General features: G+C 43.6%; 1 protein-coding gene across 9 annotated transcripts in view; it reads right to left on the reverse strand.

Annotated features, from left to right (window-relative positions):
* Positions 1 to 22606, reverse strand: part of ITPR2 (inositol 1,4,5-trisphosphate receptor type 2) — a 537951-nt gene that overhangs the window by 456711 nt on the left and 58634 nt on the right. For 6 of the 9 annotated variants that reach the window (XM_090043677.1, XM_090043675.1, XM_090043674.1 and 3 more), the window contains 2 exons: positions 20197 to 20267; positions 794 to 909 (listed from right to left, as the gene is read on the reverse strand). In XM_090043677.1, coding sequence (XP_089899803.1) covers positions 794 to 909; positions 20197 to 20267 — 187 coding nt within the window. The remainder of the gene's footprint in view (positions 1 to 793; positions 910 to 20196; positions 20268 to 22606) is intronic. The other 3 variants (XM_090043678.1, XM_090043680.1, XM_090043679.1) reach the window with 1 other exon arrangement.

The raw sequence follows: 22606 nt of genomic DNA on the forward strand, positions 1-22606 counted from the left end.
AATTCAAAGCACCCTACCTCCCCATTGTTTGTCTTTCCCCCTTGCCTTGAGGTAGTAGTGCTGAATGATGCCCCTTTCTTGTGTAACATCATGTCAACAGGTCAACCTGTTTCACCCAACCTCTAAGGCTGTCAATTCAATCCCTTTCCAGTGACAGAATTGCTTCCCCACAACCATTGTGTCTTGTGCAAGAGATGTGTCCATGTGATACTAAGCAAGCAAGAAAAAATCATTAAGGCCTGTGATTCCCAAACTCTGGGACGTACAAAGCACTGCGACATCTCAACATTTCTCATAGACCACCAAGCACCCTCATCATCAAACTTTTAACTGAAAAGGGGGGAGCTCTGCACTACTTTGGGTGCTACTGATTTGTGCCAGAGATAAGAAAAACAGCCTTACTGGAGACATTTGTATTAAAGGTATAGGAAATGGCCCCTCTGCTCAATTCCTAGATTTCAAATCTAAAATGACCCACTGAATTTTAATAAGGGCCTGATCCCCATTAACTCAGTTTGTTCTTTAATAAGCAGACATAATGCCAAAAAAGTTCCTGAAAGCAAGTAAAGACACTGCTCCCACTCCAAGCAGTTTACCCTCTGAGGCAGGACAAAGAGAGGAAATAAAAGCCAGTTGAAGAGGCAAGTGGGCAGGGAAAGGAGAACATAAAGGAAGTCCTCATATGGACCAATCATTCTGGTCATTCCCAAGGCATTTGCTATTGTTGTTGCATGATATTGTTAGTCTAGAGCCTGCAGATTAAGATAAAACTACAAATACAGCTGTCTCTTACTTGTAGTTTCTTAAGTAATGCTGCTTCTGTGTGGTTTCCTTGCTTCGCCTGTTTGGCTTTCCAGTACTGCTTTTGTGCCGAATACCGGTTCATAGGACACACCTTGAAAAGGCAGTCTGCAGAAAATTGATAAAATACCTATCAATAGTGTTGACAGACACTTCCCTTCTGTATTAGATGCTATTCTATGCAATATCGTGTTACCACTGTGTTCAGGCATAACTTAGATTAGATGGAACAGATTGAGAGTAATGATTCTATGATTCTATTCTGTACCATAACTGTGAAAAAACAGCTGAGTCAACTATAAATCCTCTTGCAGCTCCTAGCTTCCTGAGTGATTATGTAACTTCCCTACAACCCCAACACCAAGCTGTAGTCCACAAACAATATGCCAAACTGCATGCCTTTTCACCCTACTCTTTACCTTGGCATGGTCTTGTGTTTGTATTATTTGAAAACATGTTACTTCTGCAACCCTAAAAATAAACATCCTAGGTTTTTGGTTTCAAACATCTGGACCCCAGTCCTTTTGGTACTACTAAAACAAAAAAAACTAGAGTCAGTCAGATGCAAGCTATTAGGAATGTTAACACTGTGGCCAGTTCCCTCAATTGGTTAAAAAACAGGATAAATAGCAGAGTAATGACAGTTGATCTCCAACTTTTGTTCTATCATTTAGAGAGTTAGATTTAAGGGTTGCAAACAATATCTGCTCATTATCCCACAGCAGCAGGGTTGATTCCAAAGTTTTCTGCTGTTCTTAATAAAATGCCCTTTTCTCATTCCTTACAGTCATATAAAGAAACATTCCACAGACCCAGACAATAATGTACCTTGCACAGACATTTTTCCAGTACAATCTGAGCAATTTACCACCTTTAATGTATTTGTCTTGAGAACATGGAAAGTATTGCTAGCCCCATGTCACAAATGGGGTACTGCTGAACAAAAAGATGAAGGGTTAGATGCAGAGAAGCTATTTGGGTACTTAAAGCAGTACTTAGATGAATTTTAGGTGTCTAAGGGACAGACATTCTTTGGGTATCTCTAAGTCCAATTCTCTTCCACCCTATTCAAGTCACTGAAAATCCACCTACTTTTGTAACACACCATCATCTTACCCTTGAGAATAAGTCACAAGTAAGCAGTAAGAAGGTCTCCCCAGCCCTGATGCATTAATATCTTTTCAGTAACTCAAGAAATATGGAATATGATCATACTGTGGTATCTACATCCATTTACATGCCTAAGAGAGGGAATACAACCTGGCCCTAAACCACAAAATTAATCCAGGAAAACCTACTTACTACCTGCCCCTAAAGACACCTGAATTAATTTAGCATTTACACATTGTGCTTCAGTCCCACCTCCCCCTTTCGATGCAGCACAGTCCGCCAGTAAGTGTCCCAAGGTAAGTGTCCAGGTGGGAGCGGGCAGGGTTCAGCCACCACCCTTCTCCATGCTAACTGCTGCCCAGAGCAGCGCTGTGGGGCAGTCATGGGCTGGACACAGTCAATCAACAGAATGCAGTGTTTCTTCCGGGCATGCACTGTGCTTGGTGCAGGGGCACACCAAGATTTAAGTGCCATTTTGGGGGCGGGGTTGACATCTGTAATCAGCCAAAATGTTTTTAACACTATGACTTCCTATGTGAAATCTCTAGGTTTATTTTGTGAATCATATTTGCACACCCAACAGTGTTAACATTGGGTGGCACCCCACAGGACCCTTGAAAGGCTCTCAAGAAATCCCAGGGTGCTGGAGCAGCCTGGCTGAGGGTCACTGGTCTACAGACTCCAGAAGTCTGTGCCACATCTAGAAAGATGGTTGACCATCCATATAAACTGCAGATATCTCATTCTGGTTATTTTCCTGGGGAACAGCAGGAGTCCCTCAGAACTGCTCCGCTCCCACACATCGCCTTGGGGAGCAAGGAGGCACATGACGTCAGGGATCGGGAGCAGAGCAGTTCCCCAGAGCCAGCAAGCCTGCGGAGCAGTTCCCCGGAGCCAGCAGAGCCCGCGCCAGCCCCAGCCCCAGCCCCCGCCTTGCCTCACCTCGGAGAGGAGCCACTGCCTGCCCCGCATGAGGCTCTGCCGGCTCCAGGGAACTGCTCCGCCGGCTCCAGGAAACTGCTCCGTTCCCCAGCCCTGATGCCACGTGCCTCCTCGCACCCCGGGGTGATGCAGGAGAGCAGAGCAGTTCCCCAGAGCTAGTGGAGCCCACGCCAGCCCCCAACCCCAATCCCTGCCTCGCCTCAGGGAGGAGCCACTGCCTGCCCTGCATGGGGAGTGAGGAGCTTACCTTTGGTAAGTGTCCCATACCAGCCCTGGTGTCTCCACCGCACTCCGCACCCAGCTCCTCTCCAGGCGGATGCACAGCCTTAAAGGTTTGTGTGTGGCAAGATTTTTACTTGTGCATGGCCACGCATGCGCGCACCTTAGAGGGAACACTGGGCGAAGGAGCCCTCCTGTGGCCTAGTGGATAGGACATTCAGCTGGCAGCAGGGATCCCTCTTTTTGTCTAATATAAAGTGCATACAGTCCTGAAAGCAAGGACCAGAACCCCAGGGCTTTCTCCTCTCAGCTAAGTATCCTAACCACCAGTCAGGTTCCTACTGCTTGCTCTCCTGGCCAAACAATTCTCTCGTTCTTGGCAGAATGTCCCAGCTTCACCAGCAAGAATAGAGGTTTCTGATGGAGCATGAAATTGAACCCTGCTCTCAAAACTGCCAGGCTGCCTCCATAACCAGTAACCGTTTTCCATCTGATCAGCTCAGACAACATGACAAAGCAGACAAAGCAAGATGTATTCTTTAGCAGCAGTACGAGTAGACTCATCCAAATGTTTCTCCATTTAGAAAATGGGAAAGCTTAAAATATTAAAATTTTACCTGGAGGGATGGAAGATATGGAATTGTAGGCACATTAGTAACAGAATCCCACATTCAGTTACACTTGATAATAATTTAAAAAACAAAATGCTGGAGAAAAATCAGTATTGGGAACTAACAAAATGATTAATAATTATGGCTTTATTTCTGAACCTCTTACTAACCTAAGGCCTGGATTTTCAAAAAATGTGAGAGATAGCAGGCACACAATATCCCACACCTAGATTTTTTTTTTTTTAACTGATGGCCAGATTATTTCCTCTCAGGGTTAATCCTATGTAAGAGAAAGTAAATTTTAGGGATCCTCAGTTCTCCTCCTTGCTCTCTGCCTTGGTGCAGGAGAAGCGCGGTGGTAGGGAGCTAGCCGCTCTGGTACTCAGCCATCCAACCCTGTAAATGTATCTGTATAAATGTAGCATGGATTTAGACAACAGATCAGAGAGGGCAAAGGAGGTCAGTAATCGGACCTTCAGTGTCTGAAGGAATGAGGAAGCTCCTCTCTGCCACAGCCTCATCTTTCAGAATTCTCCCTCCCTCCTCTTACGTCTGAACTGGGGTTGCAGCTGGTACAGAAATCAGAAGAAGTGCTTCCTCCTCTTTACACCAGCAGATACTTCTGTCAAAGTGTAAATTCTCCACAGGCCAATTTAAGGACACTGTGTAGTGCTTATGTGGTACAAACTGTTCCTTAGCTAACAAGAATCCAGCTATGAGTGTGTTTTGTTTACTTATCTATTATTGAACTTAGACTTAGATGGTCACACAGTTAAAGGCACAGTGATCAAATATCAAAAATCATTTAAAAATAACCCCTGTCAGCAACTCCCTACAGTCCTCTCAAAAAACACTCAACTTTCCAGAAGTCCCATATAACGCCAGTTAGGACTAAATTTTAGGTACTTGAGCATTAACAACTAGGACCAAAACTCAAGCTTAGCACACACTTTATTGTTGTGCTGAACATCTAAGTGTCTCTACTAAATATACTGAAAATTTAGTTTGCATATTTTCTGCAACATAGTTAACTATTATCTTAATCTCTATTTGTACTATCAGAAAGAAGTCAGTATTTGTAACCTGGGGAAACTAATGCAATGCAATGCTAAATCCTGCTTTTAACCACTGAACTGAACCAGTAGTCAATGACACTGCCTAATAGGGTTGTTCAAAGCTTCGGATCATGATTCAGACTCGGAGATGATTCGGATGATTTGGAGACTGAATCTACGAATCCGAATCAAATCACGGGAAGCTTTAGACTTTCCAAATCGATTCAGAAAAGATTCAGGGATTCGGCCATAAGGTATAACGGAGAATCAATGAAATATCTGTAACATTGTTGTATGTTGGCTGATTCAGATGAAACTTGCAGGTATGGTAGCCTCTGCTGAGTTTCAAGGTGATAGGTGCAGGGGTTTCTGGGAAACTGCACCCCAAAGTTGTGAAAGCAAAACGTGTGCATGTTAAGCCACAGTGGGCTGTAAACTGCAGGGATGGTAGCCCTTGCTGAGGCCACAAAGCCTGCCAGCTGTCAACGAGATAGGTGCAGGGTCTTCTGGGTTCTGGGGCCCTGCACCTCCAGCTGCTGACAGGCAAAACTCATGACATAGCTTGTGCAACTGTGTCTGTCTTGGGGAACTGGTGTGGGGCAGGGGATGGAACTACTGCAGGCCTGGCTGCTAAGCTACTGTGTTACCAATCAATCATGATTCACTCAGGGACCAGCTCAATACACAGTAGCTAGCTAGTAGCTACTGGATAATGAGTTAATGAGCAAGCATTAAACACCTACAAAACCACAAACTAAGGAGAGGAAATAATCAATACAGAGCTGAACTGCTTCTGCTCCAAGACAGAGACAGTCAGTTGCCCAAGCACCCATGTCACGAGCATTGCCTGTCAGCAGCTAGGGGTGCAGGGCCCCAGAACCCCTCCACCCATCTCCTTAACTGCTGACAGACTTTGTGGCCTCAACAGGGGCTATCAGGCCTGCAGCTTTCACCCTGCTGTGCCTTAACACACACAGTGTCACCCATGTCACAAGCTTTGCTTGTCTGCAGCTTCTGGTACAGTTTCCCTCAAACCCCTATCCCTATCTCCTTGAAACCTGGCAGGCTTTGTGGCCTCAGCAGGGGCCATGACCCTTGCAGTTTTCACCCTGCTGTGGAGTAACACACGCATGTGACATGAGTTTTGCTTTCACAAATTTGAGGTGCAGTTTCCCCCAAACCCCTGCACCTATCTCCTTGAAGCTTAGAAGGCTTCATGCTCTCAGCAAAGGTTACCATCCCTGCAAGGTTCATCCAAATCAGACAAAAAAACAACAAACTTATAGATATTTCATTGACTCCCCATTATACCCTATGGCCGAATCGGCTCCAAAGCTTTGGAGCCAATTCAGCCAAATCGAAGCGGGAAACCAATTCACAGCTTCGAATCGAATCACTGGCATCCGAACCTGCCAAATCCAACTCCAAATCAAATAGTTCCCTATTCACGCAGGCCTAACTGCCTAAGTTAACCACCATCCTTTTTCTGAGTACAACCTGTCAATCCACAGCAGCACATACAGAAATTCCCAAACACCATGTTTGTAGTAGAATGCATTTCCTGATGCTTTCCTTTGAGACTGAGTGAAATCCAAGGCCATGTCCAGATGAGCTCAGATGTTTTTTTCCCCCAGGACAAACTGTCCCTGGGGAACTGTCCCTGGGGAACGCCTGTGCCACGCGTGCTTTGGCATGCAGTAGGTTACCTCATTTGGGGTAGAGGAGGCTGAGGCCAGCAACTGTGCTGGCCCCAGCAGCCTTACCTGGAGTCCTGGGGACCTCCCAGGGCTGCAGACATGGCAGGAAACCTGGCTAGCAGCCAGAGCATGGCTCCAGCTGGCCAAGCTCTGGTTTTCGGCAGCACACGCCATCCCACTTTTTCTTCAGTATGGGTTTTTTTGACCCTGGGATTTCCCATGTGGTAAAATTGCCCTACACTCCTCTGTTTTCAGGAGGCATGGCAGGGCCTTTCCAAGAAGCAACTGTAGCTGAAAGGTGCACAAGCCTACATGACAGTTTGGTTCCAACGTGCCTCCTGAGAAACAAAGGTAACTAGGATAGCTCTGCCTGGTGACAGCAAGACTTATCTCCAGACTGCCACTATCAAATCAATTACTAACATATTAACTGATAACAGAATGATAATGTTTATGTTGTAATATGAATAATATATTTAAATTAATTTCTTTAATGGGGTTTGCTAAATTTTGAAACATTTTGACTCAAATCCAAAAAGGTTGATTTGATTGTTCCAGGAGGCGCTACGGAGGCAGATTCTGATTTCAGTTTCACTGGTAAATGCAATAGCTCAGCATTTAGGCTTCTCCCACAGCTCCTCCAGCTGTGCTCAACTCTGCCCCAGCAGGGGGAGCCACAGAGACCTATGCCTTGCTGCTGCTTGCCCAGCCAGTGCAGGGGGGTGTGATGCAGGCATAGATTGCTCTGGGTAGCAGCAGGACATAGCCCCTGCTACCAGCACTTCTGTGCCTGCATCAGCACTGGGAGTAGGGGATCTGCCCTGCCACCGCTTGCCAGCCAGTGTGGCAGAATGCGGGATGCAGGCACAGCAGTGCTGGGAGCAGGACCCATGCCCTGCTGCCACTTGCCCCCTTCCACCTGGAGTGAGCTGCGCCCACATCCCACCCCCCACCCTGCCCCAACTGGGCAAGCAGCAGCAAGGCAGAGCCCCCACTCCCAGCACTGCTATGCCCACATCCTGCACTCCCCCACCCCCTTCCTAACGCATCCCCCACCCCAGCTGGGCAGCCTGTCCCAGCCCCAATCCCTCCCTCCCCCATGCCCCTTCCCTTCCCCCTCTCCCAACTGACTTACCAGCTGGAGACAGCTGTATCAGCTGCCTGTTTAGTCTATGGCCAAATCTCCAAAATGGCCAAACCTTTTCCAAACACTTTTGATTCAGAGCTTTTAACTGGTTTCCCAGTTCAATTAGGATTCGGAAATTCAGTACCCGAATTGGGCCAAATCTCCTCCAAATTGAATCAGCTACCAAAATTTTGCACAGCCCTAGTGGACAGCTACTAAAACCAAAACACAGTAAAAGCATCAAGAACAGCGTGAATGTAAGAGGGAAAAGGAATCCACAGCTCAGGCTGACCCTATATTTCCTATGGAAGTAAAATAAATTCTTATTTAAAAAAAATACACAAGTAGCTCACTCAACTACAAACAGTCCTAGGTAATGCTAGTTCTCTGGTATTGTAACAAAGCACCAGTAAGACTATATTGCAGATGTGATGGCCTGCAATTCTTGTGAAGCACACTTTGTGAGGGGCTCTGTGGGAGCATGTTTTGCTATAAATGGTTTCACAAATAGGATATTCAGATGCCCTTTTCACTACAGGGGCAGATGGCAGTCTGAGCTTGGCAGCAAACTGCAGAGATTGCTCTCTGATTCGTTCACCAGAGCTTTAATGTTTCATTTTATTGGGTGAGTGTTGATCCCAAGTTAATACTACAGTTTTATAACAGTTTTATTGCAAGGGTGGCAGACAGCCTGAGAAAAAGAGAGTGTGACTGACAAAGCTGGAGAGAAAGGAGTAGTCCCAGGGATGACAGTAGAGAGGAAGGAATAGTTCCAGGAAGGACAGAGTGGAATCCCACAAAGAACAGAGGAAAATACAGAGGCACAAAGACTGTCTGTTTGGAACTGAGAAGTCACTTATGCTGTCTGGCACTCTGATTCCCCCCTCCCCGCCCCCAATCCCTCCTTTGAAGAAGAAAACATCCCCAGTTCCCAGGAGCTAACCAAAAGGAAGAATTTATGGATTGCCAGTGAGGCCAGGGACAGAGAAGAGGTAGGGTTTCAGAGGCTTGCCCCTTGTGAAGCCATGCCAAGACTGGTTTCCAAGGTGGTCCTTCAAGAAAGGAAGACCAAAAAAAAAAACTTCCTCTAGGGCAGTGTTTCTCAACCTATGGGTTGCAACCCAAATATGGATCACAGGAATATTTAAAAGGGTTGTGCACACGTCACAGAAAAATGCAGGAAAGCATGGGTTTTCCTTGCAGACTGGCAGCACTGCAGCCTGCAAGGAGCTGCTTGGGGAGACTGCAGGCAGTCTACATGTGCACATGCATGTGGCCAGCATGCAGGCAGGGTCATAGACGCAACCCCAGCAGCTGGATGTAGGTAAGTGTACGGGGAGTGGGAGGGGGAGACAGGTGCCTGCTGGCACTGGAGGAAGTTGGCCAGGTGTCAAGGCTGCATCAGGGCTGGGAGGTGGGAGGGAAGGCAACTTCCCCCTCCAGCGTGGGAAGGAGGCATGGGGAAGCTGCATGGCTGGGCCAGTGGCACCAGGGCCAGTGCCTGTACTTGCAGGGGCAGGCCCCTCAGGGGGAAGAAGAGGCTATAACTAGGCTGCCTAGGGTGGCATGGGAGCCCCAGCCCCAGGCAGGAAGGGGTGCCACAGGTCTCCCCCTCCAGCCCATGCCAGGGCCACACTCACTCCGCTGCTGCCTGCATAAGCTAGTCACCGTGTTCTGGCCCGAGAGGCACAGAGAAAGCTAGGGGCCCCCTCCGACAGGGCTGGGGTTGAAGGGAGCTTCAGGCTGGGATTGAGGGACACCATCATGGCACAGGGGGGCAGGGGACTGAGCATTGGGAGTGAGGGCACCAGCAGAGCCAGAGGGCTATGGGTCGGGATTAGCCGTCAATGTTTAAAAATAGGACCTGGTACAAAAAAGGTTGAGAACCATGGCTCTAGGGGAGTCCTCAAGCTTCCCCTTAAAGAGGTATGATCCGTGACAACAGGTGCATGCCAGTAGCTACTAGCCTGTTTAAGACCTACGTAGAGAATCACAGCCCCCAATTTGAGCTCTAGCAACTCATGCTTTCTAGCTTTGGAGGTTCCTGATGTGTCAGCCAAGAAGGTGACCCTCACATGATATTATTATTTTGAACCTCTGATTGCAATATCTTTGTTCTCTTTTGCTCTGGTATCCAAGATCTCAAAAACTGGATTTGTATTCAAACCACTAGCAGTGAACCTTTCGCTGGCACTTACCCAAAACACACACTGTTTTGCTACCTAATCTCAGCCCAGCATGGCTGCTCCTTAGTCACAAGGCAGCAGCAAAATAAACTCTGCTACCTTGCAGTAATGTTTGCTTTATTTTTTAAAAGACGTATTTACAATGAATACCACATTTTATAAAATAGGGTATGTGATATCGGTTTGAAGAACTTTTACAATATTTTAAATGAATACTGAGACGGGGAAAAACCCAGCTACAAAACATTATATAATAATCAAAACTACACCAAGTGCAAAAGCACCTGTGCTTTGGCTCCTAAAGCAAAAGTCACCTATTATTTTCCATAAGAACATCTAAATTAGCCACATAATAAAGCCTTTACTAATATAATCACAGAGAAATGTATGTCATAAACCAATGTGAAATCAATTGTAACTGACCATTAAGAAAGCATATCCCCTCCCAAAAACAAACTTCAGAGTAATTAAAGGAAAGAAAAGTTAAAATTCTCAAAAGATTCTGGTTACTAGAGAGGAGAGAGTTCTGTAGCAGCAGAAAGGAAGCACCTCAAAAATTCAGGGGAAAAACAATTTCTTTCAGAGCTGGCCTACCAGTGACACCTTGCAGAAATGGCAGTTTAAACTAACTGCAGCAAATATCAGTTTATGATGAAAAGACGGACTCTGGAGTCTGAATGGATTTTGTACAATTCAAGGCCTTACAAGAACAATTAAAAAAACTTCCTCAATATTTAACCCAATTTTGCTAGTAAAATGAAAGAAATTGCACTTCAATTTTCTTAGCTGTCACTTGATAGTGTAAATAAATTGTAATGCTACCTTACTACTTTTTTTAAATGAGACTTGTCATCCATCATTACCCTCCAAGCTACATTCACAATATTCAGACCGTGCTTGATGCCAGAAGTGCATTTAAATAAGTACAGAAATACTCTGTGTTAATTACTTAGCTGTCAAGCTAAAAAGCAGTCCTTCTACATGAAAACACTAGGGGCAATATTTGCCATATGCTTGTAGTAGATATACAAAGCAGCGAGTGTAGCATTGGGAGTCCTCCTCACTACCACAGCTGAGTGCCTTCCAAAGAAAGGAAAGTTTAATTATTTCCACAGCATCTGAAAGAGGACAGTAGGTAACTTGGGCCATACAAAGTTGTGAATTGAACTCATGACTCCTGAGCCCTAACCCACTGCCCTTTAAAGTGACCTGTAAATGATGTTTTGTTTTGTTTTTTTAATTGAGCCCGCACCCATTTGTCTTTCATGTTTTATGATGCAGGAAAGAAATATTGAAAGTCTTTGTTAGGTTTTTCTTATTTTTTTTCTTCCCATTTATTTTTACCTTAAAAAATGGCAGGAATGTCAAGTCCAGTCTTCTCAGATTATGTCTTATGACCCAGCTTACAGCTAAAATCATGCTTCATGGAGCTAAGCACTATATAAATATATAGTGAGAGACTCTCTGCCCCAGAGAACTAACTGGATTTCTAAAGAAACAAGACAGACACAGGATAGAAGAGGAAACAGGCACAAGACAAATGAAGTGATTTGTCTGACTTGGCAGGTCTGTGGCAGCACTAGGACTGGAAATGAGATTTCCTGGGAACAAATTCAATGCTGTTAAGGGGGTGCTTGGCCCCTTAAGGGAGGGCTTAAGAACGTTAGGGGGAGAGAGCAGTCTGCCATGCTGTGCCATGCCAGGGATAAGCCTAGAGCTGAAATTACCCCTCCCATGATTGCTCCCCGGAGGACAAGAGGGCTTTGGTTTGCTTGTTTATTCCATTTACATGGGCAGATACAGGATTTTGAAAAGGGGGTGCAGATGATGTGGCATATCATCACATATGACACAACACATTTTTCTTCAGTTAAAAGAGAAACTAGAAACTTTACTAATATGCTAGGGGTTAGCACTATATCATTCTGTCTGAGATCAAAGCAAAAACAAATAAGCACTGGAATATGCACTAATTTGCTAGGTCATAAATATAACATTTAAAACACACAACAAATTGGGCAAAAAAGTCAAAATAGTTAAAAGATACTGTCTCATTAATCCTGAAGTTATTAGTTAAATGTACATCACTTATTCAGATTCATAAAATTTAATCCAGCCTTCCTGTTTGTCTTGCCAGTGCCTCCAATACCACACTGTCATTCATTTCTACACCCAAGTTCATATTATTTACCACACTTGAGTACAGGTTTTTTAGGCAGAGCTGAAAACAGTCTTCTGTGCTACGAAACAGAAGTGAGTTATTACCAGGAATGGATATCAAACAGCAAAATTGCAGAGAAAAGGATAGTCTGAATAGTAGAGCATCAAGACCATTAACAAGGAAAGAAGGATGTTCTTTTTTCTCCTAAAGTGGAGAAGGACTGGCAGGAATCAGGATAATGATAATAACCAATGAAGTCATTTGACTCTCTCAGCACTGCCTGAATAAAAATGCTGCTGCCCTTCTCAGGCAGCTAGTTTAAAAGTTTGTGTGGAACAGGAATCAAAGGGGGTGGTAGAACTGTACCACATCACATGCCTGAAGTCTAAAAAGTCATCATTTTTTCCTAAGGATGTAGGTTTTGAGCCATCTTAACTATAGAAACTGCTGCCTGGACAGTTTTAACCATTAATGATATTTTACCTGGTATAGAGTCTAAGTTTCAACGTGACTTAAGAGTGAAGAAGGTACAAGGGAGGCAGATTTCTAACTGCTATTAGAAATGGAGAATCGTTTTAAAAAACTGGCATTGTAGGGATTGGTTTGTTATTTTTTCAGAAACGTCTTATCAATTTTGCTCCACTAACAAGGAAGTAGTTGCATTTTCTAACTGCCAGTTTAGTACTTTCCTTATCGAGTTCACACAGAGATGAAAATTAGGAACTAGGAAGCAGACCTGAGCTGAAAGTGTACAGAAAAAGTAGCCCAAAATAGCATAGTTTCATTTTTATTGCATGTTTGCTTTCTTTTTCAGGGTGGATGGTGGTTAACATGGTTGTTACATAACATCCCATGAAACTGAGCATTGCCTAGTGAAAAAAAGCTGTGGTATACCTTTCATTTGGGGACTATATACAGAAACCATGAGCTGAATGCTGTTCACCTTCATGCAGGTATAAATCTGAATCTATACTATAGATGTCAGTAAAGATTTATGCCAGTGTAATTTAAGGCCTTCAGGTGTTTCCTGAGGCCTCCTGCTCAGTCAAAAAGGTCTTTTGTCTTTTTGTTGAATGTAAAGCCTAATCATGCTGTGGCTGATTGCCCTTGTTTCATATTGAAGGTAATGGAAGTTGAAGGCACTTGGCCTATTAATGAAGGTGTTTAGCACATGGCAGGTTTATGAAGGGTACTAGACTGCCAGCCAAAAGCATTTTGTTTCTCCAGAGAGGGCTCATATTCTAAGCAGCAGAAGTACAAGCCTTCTTAAACTGCAAATCGCCAACACATTCTGATTTAAACAACTAAATATATCACTCTCTCCAATGGAAAATACTTGTAGCCTCCAACTGATAATATACCACAATTATAGTACAAATAAGGCAGCACTAAGAAGCAGCACTATGGGCTTTGCTGATTTGAATATATAATTATTTAAACTGATTTGAATTTCTTGTCAGTTTATATCCCCTTTTCCATGAGGAACTAAAAATTTTATTGCAATATTTATGAGTACACTGATGGGTGTTTCTTTTCTCTCCAAATTTCAGCATAGTTTGTTCTACTACCCCTCCACCCCCACCCCCCACCAAGTATTTTCTCCTTCCTCTTATTCTCAGTCTTCCTGCCATTATGGTCCCTCCTGTCTTCCCATCTCTTCTCTTTAGCTTGCCCCTTCCTCCTTTTTCCCTTTGTCCTTCTAACATTCTCCTCTTCATTCTCTTTTCACCATCTCCATTGGGGCGATGCATAGGGGGTGCATGCAGGTGCATGTGCACCTCCTGAGCGTAGCAGTGAACCCCTTACAAAAAGACCAGCAGCGCCTGCGGGTGGTCACTGAGCCCTGGTCAGCGCTCGCCACCCCACCACCTCCCCTGCCGTTGTAAGCATCTGCGGGAGCTCCATGCTTACCGCCACCATGCACTCACCGCCACCAGCGCAGCCATGCCCCTCCAGCCACCAGAGGCATGCATCATTCATGGTTTCCATTTTTCCTTTTCAGGCTCCTTTATCATAACTGCTAGCTGAGCAGGGAACGTGCCACACTTGTTTTCCCACCCAACACTGCCTGTTTTACTGAGCTTCTGGACAGCTGGATTTCATGTGCATTCACAAGCTAACATGTACTATTAGTTTGGTTTAGGTTGTAGGATCCCACTTGCTGAGGGATGTATTCAGCACAATAATGTTCCACTTCTTGATGTCTGAGAGTAGTAAATAAAAATTTCTTGTTTAAATAAAATAAATCTTCACTATACTGTGGAAATCTGTCAACCCTGTTAAATCTTAATACCTTCTGACTCCCTAACAACAATATTTATATGACCTCTCTCTCCAGGTCCTCTTCCTCTTACATAGATTTTATAGAATATGCCCCTGGTTTACCTCTTTTGACAAATCAAAATTAGTTTTTCAAAGGTAGAGAAGGCAATCAGATTTATGGTAACTGCAATGGAAAAAAAATGCAGTCTTTTTTTTTTTTCTTTTTCATGATGTATGAAGAAAGATTGAACTTTTAAATTTATTTAGAAAAAGTTTCCTTCTTTGCTTTTTACATCAGAAGTTCATATGAAGACCAGAGAATGAGTGAAATAGTGACATCACAAAAATGAAGCCAGTCAAAGATGAAATTTGAAGTTGAATGGGGTTTTTAAAGCTGTTTGTTTACTCTTGATAACACCTATTTAACGTTTTGGCTAGGAACAGACATTCAAAAAGCCCGAGCCTGAATTGAGTCAATCTCTGCAAGTTAGTCTAGACTGAACCAATTTGCAAATGGATAGACATTCACTTTTGATTTAGCAAATGCAGGCACATGCAGTGGCTCAGGCTAGAAGCCAGAAGGTGCTAGAGCAGCCCTCCCTTCCCTTCAACAGGGCATGGCCAGGCCCTGGTAGGACGCTATAATTAGGGAAGGGTTTAATCCACCACCTTGCCTGCACAGACCCCACTAGGGGAAGCAGCCATTTTGAAACTGGTTTATGTGCACTAAACCTATATTCTCTTACAGGTTTAAACTGATGTATGTGTATCTTCTGTCCCTTAAGCATAAAAGAAGTGTTTGCTTAACACTCTGTAAAGTAGCATACTAGAAACAGCTGGGATGCCAAGCAACAAACTCTGAGCAAAGAAACTTTCCTCTCCTACGCTCTCAGTGACTCCTTCACTAGAGCACCTAGGGAGTTAACAGAAGAAAGCAATAGGCAGGCAATCGGCATGTTTATGCTGCAAGTTACTGCAACCTGCATGGACATATATGAGCTAGCTTTAAACTACTAGCTTAGAGCACTGTTAGCAGCACTGCTGTGGTATCACGGCCTTCAGTGTAGGTGGCAAAACTCACCTGAGTGTTTACTCAGCTACAGTCTGTGTTAGCACAGTTATACTGCTAACAGTTACCATAGGATGTTGTGTAGTAAGGATTCACTTGGGTGGGGTGAGGCCTCAGGGCTCTCAGTGATGGAGGAATGTGTTGTATGTTGGACCACTGCCTCACTTGTAGAAGTCAGAATGTAGTGAATGAGGCAGGCGGTTGCCGTACAAAGTGGGGGATGATCTCAAACTAGGGAAATTGACTGACACTTTGCAGAACTGGATTCTATCCTTGCCTCTACTACAGAGTTCCTACATTATGTTGGGCAACTTACTGAAATCAAAATGTCCCCCGTGCGCCACTAATGGAGTGTTCCTCATTACCTGCCTGTCCAGTGTGAGACAGCTGTGTTCAGATGTGCACGAGTGCTGGGAGCTCACAGCTGCAACTGGAGTCTATTGGAAAAGTGGTCTAAACATACTGAAGTGCTCTAGAAAGGCTAAGCATCCCCCCCCAAAAAATACAAACTGAGTACACACAAATTAGTGGCCTCTTCCAAAAACGTTAACCTCAAAAGTCTTTGAGTTCAGTTCCCCATCAGCCGAACTGGGAGGTTTATCTCAGAGGGTGCAGTGAGGATATATTGTCTAATGTTTACGAAACACTCAGCTACTGTGGTGAAAAAACAACAGAAATATCACAGAGGAAATGATTATTCACTGCAAGGCTTAAATTGTATGCAAAAAAAAAAAAGGCCTGGAGTCAGGCAATGAATGAAGATAAAAGAATTATTATGAGGAGAGGCTGAGGGAACTGGGTTTATTTAGTCTGCGAAAGAGAACACTGGGGGGGAATTCAATAGCAGCCTTCAAGTACCTGAAGAGTGGTTCCAAAGAGGATGGAGCTAGACTGTTCTCAGTGGTGGCAGATGACAGAACAAGGAGCAATGGTCTCAAGTTGCAGCAAGGGAAGTTTATGCTGTATATTAAGAGAAACATTCACACTAGGAAGCTGGTGAAGCACTGGAATGGGTTATCTAAGGAGGTAGTGGTGGAATCTCCATCCTTGGAGGTTTTTACAGCTTGGCTCGACAAAGCCCTGGCTGGAATGATCTAGTTGTGGATGGTCCTGCTTTAAGCATGGAGTTGGACTAGATGACCTCCTCAGGTCTCTTCCAACCACAATTTTCTATGATTCTATTATTCTAGTTACTAAATAACTCATTCACTGAGTAAGGACAAGTTTTTATGTGCAAAAAACTAGCATGGCACTGTGTAATTAAAAGACTTGATCCTAACTAAAAGACTAGATCCAGTCCTGACTGAAGCACTGGCCTCATCCTGGAGGGCTGTCTCCAGTGGTGTACCCCAGGGATCAGTGCTTGGGCCCATGCTTTTTAATATATTAATGACTTGGACAAGGGAGTGAAAAATGCAATGATTAAGTCTGTGGATGTTACCAAACTGTAGGGATAAGCAGGCACATATCAGAGGACAGGTCAAGGATTCAGGACAACCTCGACAGACAGGTCCTATGGACTGAACAAAACCAGATGAAGTTCAACAGGGACAAATGCTGGGTCCTTCATCTGACTAGAAAGAACCCTCACCAAATCTATACAATGAGTGGTGGTCCACTGGCTGGCACCACATACAAAACGGACCCAGGAGTAACAATCAACCGGAAGATTAATATGAGCCACCAGTGTGACAAAATCACCAACAAAGCAAATAGAACTCTGGCGTGCATCAGCAGATGTGTCACCAACAGATCCAGAGAGGTTCTCCTGCCCCTCTATTCCAGCTGTGGCCTAACCAACGCCGAGTACTGCATCCAGTTCCGGGCACCACACTTCAAGAAGGACGCGGACAAGCTCAAAAGGGTGCAGAGAAGGGCCACATGCATGATCAAGGGCCTGGGAAACAGGTCCTATGAGGAGAGACTTTGGGATCTGGGACTGTTCAGCCTGATCAAAAGAAAGCTGAGAGGTGTCTACAAATATGTCAAGGGAGAACACCAGGACCTAGGTAAACAACTTTTCAGAAAAGCCTCCCCGCCGGGAAGAGGCTGACTAATGGACACACACTAGTCGAGGAAAAGTTTTGGCCAGACATAAGGAAAAATTTCTTTTCTGTACAAGTAAATAGAATCTGGAACACACTTCCAGCAGATGTGGTACAGTCACCATCTCTGGCAATCTTTAAAAGGAGGCTGAACAAATACCTCATTGATCTCATTTGAGCCTAATTACCTCTTGCCCATTGCAGGGGACTGGACTTGATGATCTTATAGGTCCCTTCCAGTCCTTCTTTCTACGATTCTAATGCTGATGCATCTAGAAGGAATTAAGCCATAGCAAGTTTAAATCTGTTATTTCCTAACTTTTGAGTTATTCACTTTACAATAAAGTATTTAACATGCAACATAGAAATACTGCAATAGAAGTTATAAGTAAAATAACAACAACTCTGCCAATACAAATCTCTTGAATTGACATCAGAAGCCACAATTTGCAACAAGCAGTTTCTCCCACTGCAAAGGATGCAAATTGCAGCTCTCTACCTAATTAGAGAGACCTGCTCCACAGCCCTGTGAAGTCAATGGAAACTTATATCCGACAGAGGCTATGTTATAGAGCCAAGCCCTCAGATACCACCGAATCTATACTGAGGAGAACTCCCAAGATTCCCATCTCACCAATCTTAAAAAGGTGACCCCTCCATAGAGATAGATTGCACGTTTGAAAGAGCCACCCAGACACCACATGAAGAATTTCTGCAGTACAGAAGAAAAACCCCCACGAATTGCACACCGCTGGTTATGACATATCACCCCTCCCTTGAACCCATACAGAAAATCCTCAAATAATTACAACCCATACTAAAAAGAGACCCTATTCTTAAAGAGATCTTCCCAGAACCACCCATCCTAGCCTTCAAACAAGCACCAAACCTTACTAAACTCATTACCAGAAGCAAACTTCCTCAGGCCCAAAACATACCAAATGGATCCAGACCATGCCATGACAAGAACTGCAAAACCTGCCAACACATCTCTACCACCCCCACAATTACTACACCCCACAACAGAGCCATCAGCATCCCTGGATACAGCTGCACCTCCAGAAACGTAATATATCTCATACAATGCACCAAATGCCCTGATGAAAAATACGTAGGAGAGACCAAACAACCAGACATCTATCAAAGACGAGAATACCTAATTACCTGTGGGGACACATTTCTCACAAAACCACTCTATCTCCAAACTCTCAGTTCTAATCCTCAAAAGGCATTTACAAAACACTTCTCAGAGATGAGCTTATGAACTTCACTTCATTAACCTCCTGGATACAAAAAATCATGGGCTAAATAGAGACATTGGATTTATGACACATTAAACTACCTGACATCTGACTCCCCAGGTACCTCTCCACTATTTAGCTGCTACATTCATCCCTCCTTTTCCCCCCACCAACTCCTCAATTTACATCTTCACTGACTGCCTATCTTGCATGCATACCAGCCTCTGGCTTCTTTACTATTCATTCCATCCAGGAAGAGCACACACCAACTGCAGAGACTTCCTCAGCCTAATGAAGGGTTTTTAAATCTGAAAGCTAAAAAAAAATTTCCAACTATTTAAGTTAGTCTAATAAAAGATATCAAATTCACCCAAAGAACCTTGTCTACCTATATCACACATACATACATTTTGGTGCAGCTACACTGATCACTGCAATCATAAGTAATTTCAAGTGTGGATACTGACTTAAAAGCTTCTCTTTTTCTCCCTACATATGCACACAGAACTAGGATGGATGACAGGCAGCAACAAAAATGTTTTAAATAACATGTGTTAAAGGGGTAGCTATTGCATTTTGTCATGTGCTATTCTTTCAGCATATTATAATGGCACACAAATACAACAAAAGAAAAACATTTAAACCCCCAAAATATTAAACTAGGAATGTACATTTAGAAAAGTTGAAAAAAAGGATTATAGTTAAAGCAGGACAAAAACTAAGGAAAATATTTGCAAAAAAAATTCAGAAACTGTTGTCAAATACTAAAATCAACCCAGCTCTGGTTGTTCCAAATATCTTGTGCCTTGGTTCCCATTTAAAATAAGTGCCTCTTTGCAGTATTTTGGAAGCTTAAATTAGCTTGAAATTTGACACTATTTCATGGTCAAAACAGTGTAAATGGACCTTAGTGGATACATGTATGTAAGATGTTTACCACAGAGTTGCCTAATTAGCTCCACAGTAAAACCTCAATGTCTTCACGTGCAACTCTATTAGGCCACAGGAAACTAAATTAACTCTGCCACAGGTTAGCACTTGTAAATACAAGTATTATCCTATGGCAGAGTTCTTTAGTGCACAGCAGCATACATGTAGATGCTGGCGGGGCCAACTGGGGCATGAGGGTGCTTCAGTGCAGGGGTGGCCTGCTGACTAGCCCCATACTGGAGCACCCTTATGACCCAGCTAGCCCCTCCACAGCACATTGAGCCTGGGCTTGCAGGCTGACCCCTGGGCCTCCTGCCAGCTGGGGCTGCTCCAGCCCAGCTCAATGTGCTACAATGCTGGGCACAAGTTCAAACATTGCACCTGTGAGCAAAACTGCGGTGCAATATGTGCCAGAGTTTATTCCTCCATGCTATGTTTAGAGCATTGATTCTGTGTTAATTGTACATCATAGATATACCCAGTATAAATTAAACTTGCACCTCTTCTCATATTTTCCAACTATTCTTAATGTTGTTTCTGTTCATACACTGCACACTTATTTTTCACTTAGCAGACTGAAGCTCCATAGTAATCCAGACCTAGAGCATCAGCAGATTTTGGAACTCTCATTACCTTGTACTCCAGACCTTTGCCTAAAAGACTGGAATGTAGATCAGTCTCTGTGGACTACACATCAAGTTGTAGCCCCTGCATATTAAACAACTCCCCTCAGTAACTTACCTCTGAACTTCTTGGGAGGGTTAGCAAGGTCCCCTGCCTCTGGCTGAACCACACATCTATCATCCACTAATCTAAAAAAACAAACATTTTAAATGATTATACATCTATTACAGGCAACTGCATGTCCGATCTTGTACACACATATCCATGATACTACATAGGTAAAGCAATTTACATACATTTTCATTTCAAGTCAATCATATGAAAAATATCTCACACACCATTGTTTTTCCTCTAAAGTATCTGTGCTCTCCCCTTATAGAAGAGGCTTTGTTTTATAGCACCCATTTAAAGCTGGTATTGAGAACTATCTCTGTTTACAATAGGGTTAAAGTCCCTTTCATAACAATGTTTACATTAATACTATGTGTGAAAAACTTAATTCTGAACATTAGATTGTCTACCTCAGCTGGAAGGGGGCGGGGGGGGGGGGGGAACGGGACTCTGTCTGAGATTCTCACAGCCAAGCTCCTGACTCTTGATGCAAAGTCCTCCCAAGTCAATGGAAAGACTCTAGTCAACCTCAGTGGACTATAAACTACAGCCTTGAAGAGTCATTTTGGGCAGTTAGTATTGCACCATACACAGAAGAAGGAAAAGACAGGCAGTGCTACATTTGCAGTACCATGCTGACTTGGGCCCCCGTGCCGCAAGCTATTCCATGCATGGAGATCCCTGCACCTTAACGACCCCCACTTTAAAATAATCAGTTGAAGCTCCTTGACACTCCAGGTGAACCAGTTTACAGTAGCATTTCCCAAATCTGGAGCATACCCTCTGGGAGAGGCATGAAGTGTTCCTAAAAGTGTCCCCCTACTCAGCCACCACCACTGCTTTTCCCTGCCACTCTTCTCCATGCCTCTGACTGCTGCCAGCAATGGGAGTCAGTGGTGGAGCAAGCTGCAGTAGCAGCTGAATTAAGGGGATGTGGGAAGGCCCAATTTTACTACAGCAGGGTGTAAACCCACAAGGTTTAGGAAACACTGGCTTATATATAACTGGACCATATGATCTGTGGTGACTTGCTGTTCCTCAGTACCCGTTCCTAAACCTCAAGGTGCAAGCAAGAATGAAGCTCTATTCTCTTCCTGGAAGAAAAAGAGTAGAGGATGAAACACCCTTTACAAGTATAAATAACCCTACAGATGTTACTATTTCAAGCTTATATGATAGTATTAGAGTTTGTAGGTTCTGCAGGTCACATGTACTTGGAGGTCAAATGGCAGCGTTCACTTGAGCAGGTCTGGTATTTCAAAGGTTACAAGCAGCAGGAAGACACGTACGTTGAATGAAATGCTGATGATACCTGATGAACGGAAGTACCCTATAAAAATACTACAATATCTGTCAAACGTTAATTGAGTGCAAATGCTAAATATTAAAGCACCCAAACACATTGCCTTATACATACATTATGGTGGAAAAAATGAGGAAGATCTGTGAAAAGAAGCTGAGCAATTCTGTCACAAAAAAGAAACAAAATAACATTTATCATTATTCATCATGAAACACTGTTCATCATATGCATGAGTAAACTGAATCGAAATTAAAGTCTCAGATTTACAGGCTAACTGTAAAGAGAGCATAATTCTTTGCATTTATCAAGTGGTCTGAGATCTTCAGATAAATGGCCCTATAGAAACATGAATGACCTGAATGTCACAATGCCCCATGTGAGAGAACCAACTGCTCCTATCGCCTCTCTATTGATTGCTCAGATCTTACATGAATTGCCCAAGGTCCCAAAGCTCCTTAGTGAAAGCGCCAAAATAAGAATGCAGGGATCATGCCTCTCAATCAACTGTCCTAGCCATTAGACAGCATCCCTTCTCAAGGTAGTGCTCTTAAGAGCAGCAATCAAATGCCACCTGTTCTACATACAAGAGGGACAGGCAATAAACTGAGCTGTTACAGTGACTGATGATAGAATAGAACCCAGGGCTGCAGTGGCAAAGTTGTCCTCGGTGCATGTATCCTACTACTGGACCTGATTTAATAGCACACTAGCATGCAAGACTCCCACTAAATTAAAGGACTGTGGGATCAGGATTGTTACCCTGCTATACTCTCCTAATTTTTCAGTCTTAACACTTCAGTTTTCTACTTCACACCTTCCCTTTTTCCTGTAAATAGGCATAAGTATGTAATATGAAGATCTAAATCTTTGGTCACAGATTACAATTCTCAATTTTAATATAAATTCATACCATTAATAAAAAAGATTAAGTGGTGCTTATAATGTGTTACAACTTAAATAAACAAGAAGATTAAAAAAGATCATAAACGACAACTAACAGAGAGCCCATTAAGCGTGGCACCACACTTCCTAAATATAAATTTAAATTTCCTTCAGGAAGTATATTGTAAATACTGGGTCTATTTAAAACAATTATACAGGAAAATAACATTT

This window comes from Crocodylus siamensis, chromosome 4, assembly GCF_052110815.1.
Source record: "Crocodylus siamensis isolate JL-2025a chromosome 4, ASM5211081v1, whole genome shotgun sequence".
In the NCBI taxonomy this organism is placed as follows: Eukaryota; Metazoa; Chordata; order Crocodylia; family Crocodylidae; genus Crocodylus; species Crocodylus siamensis.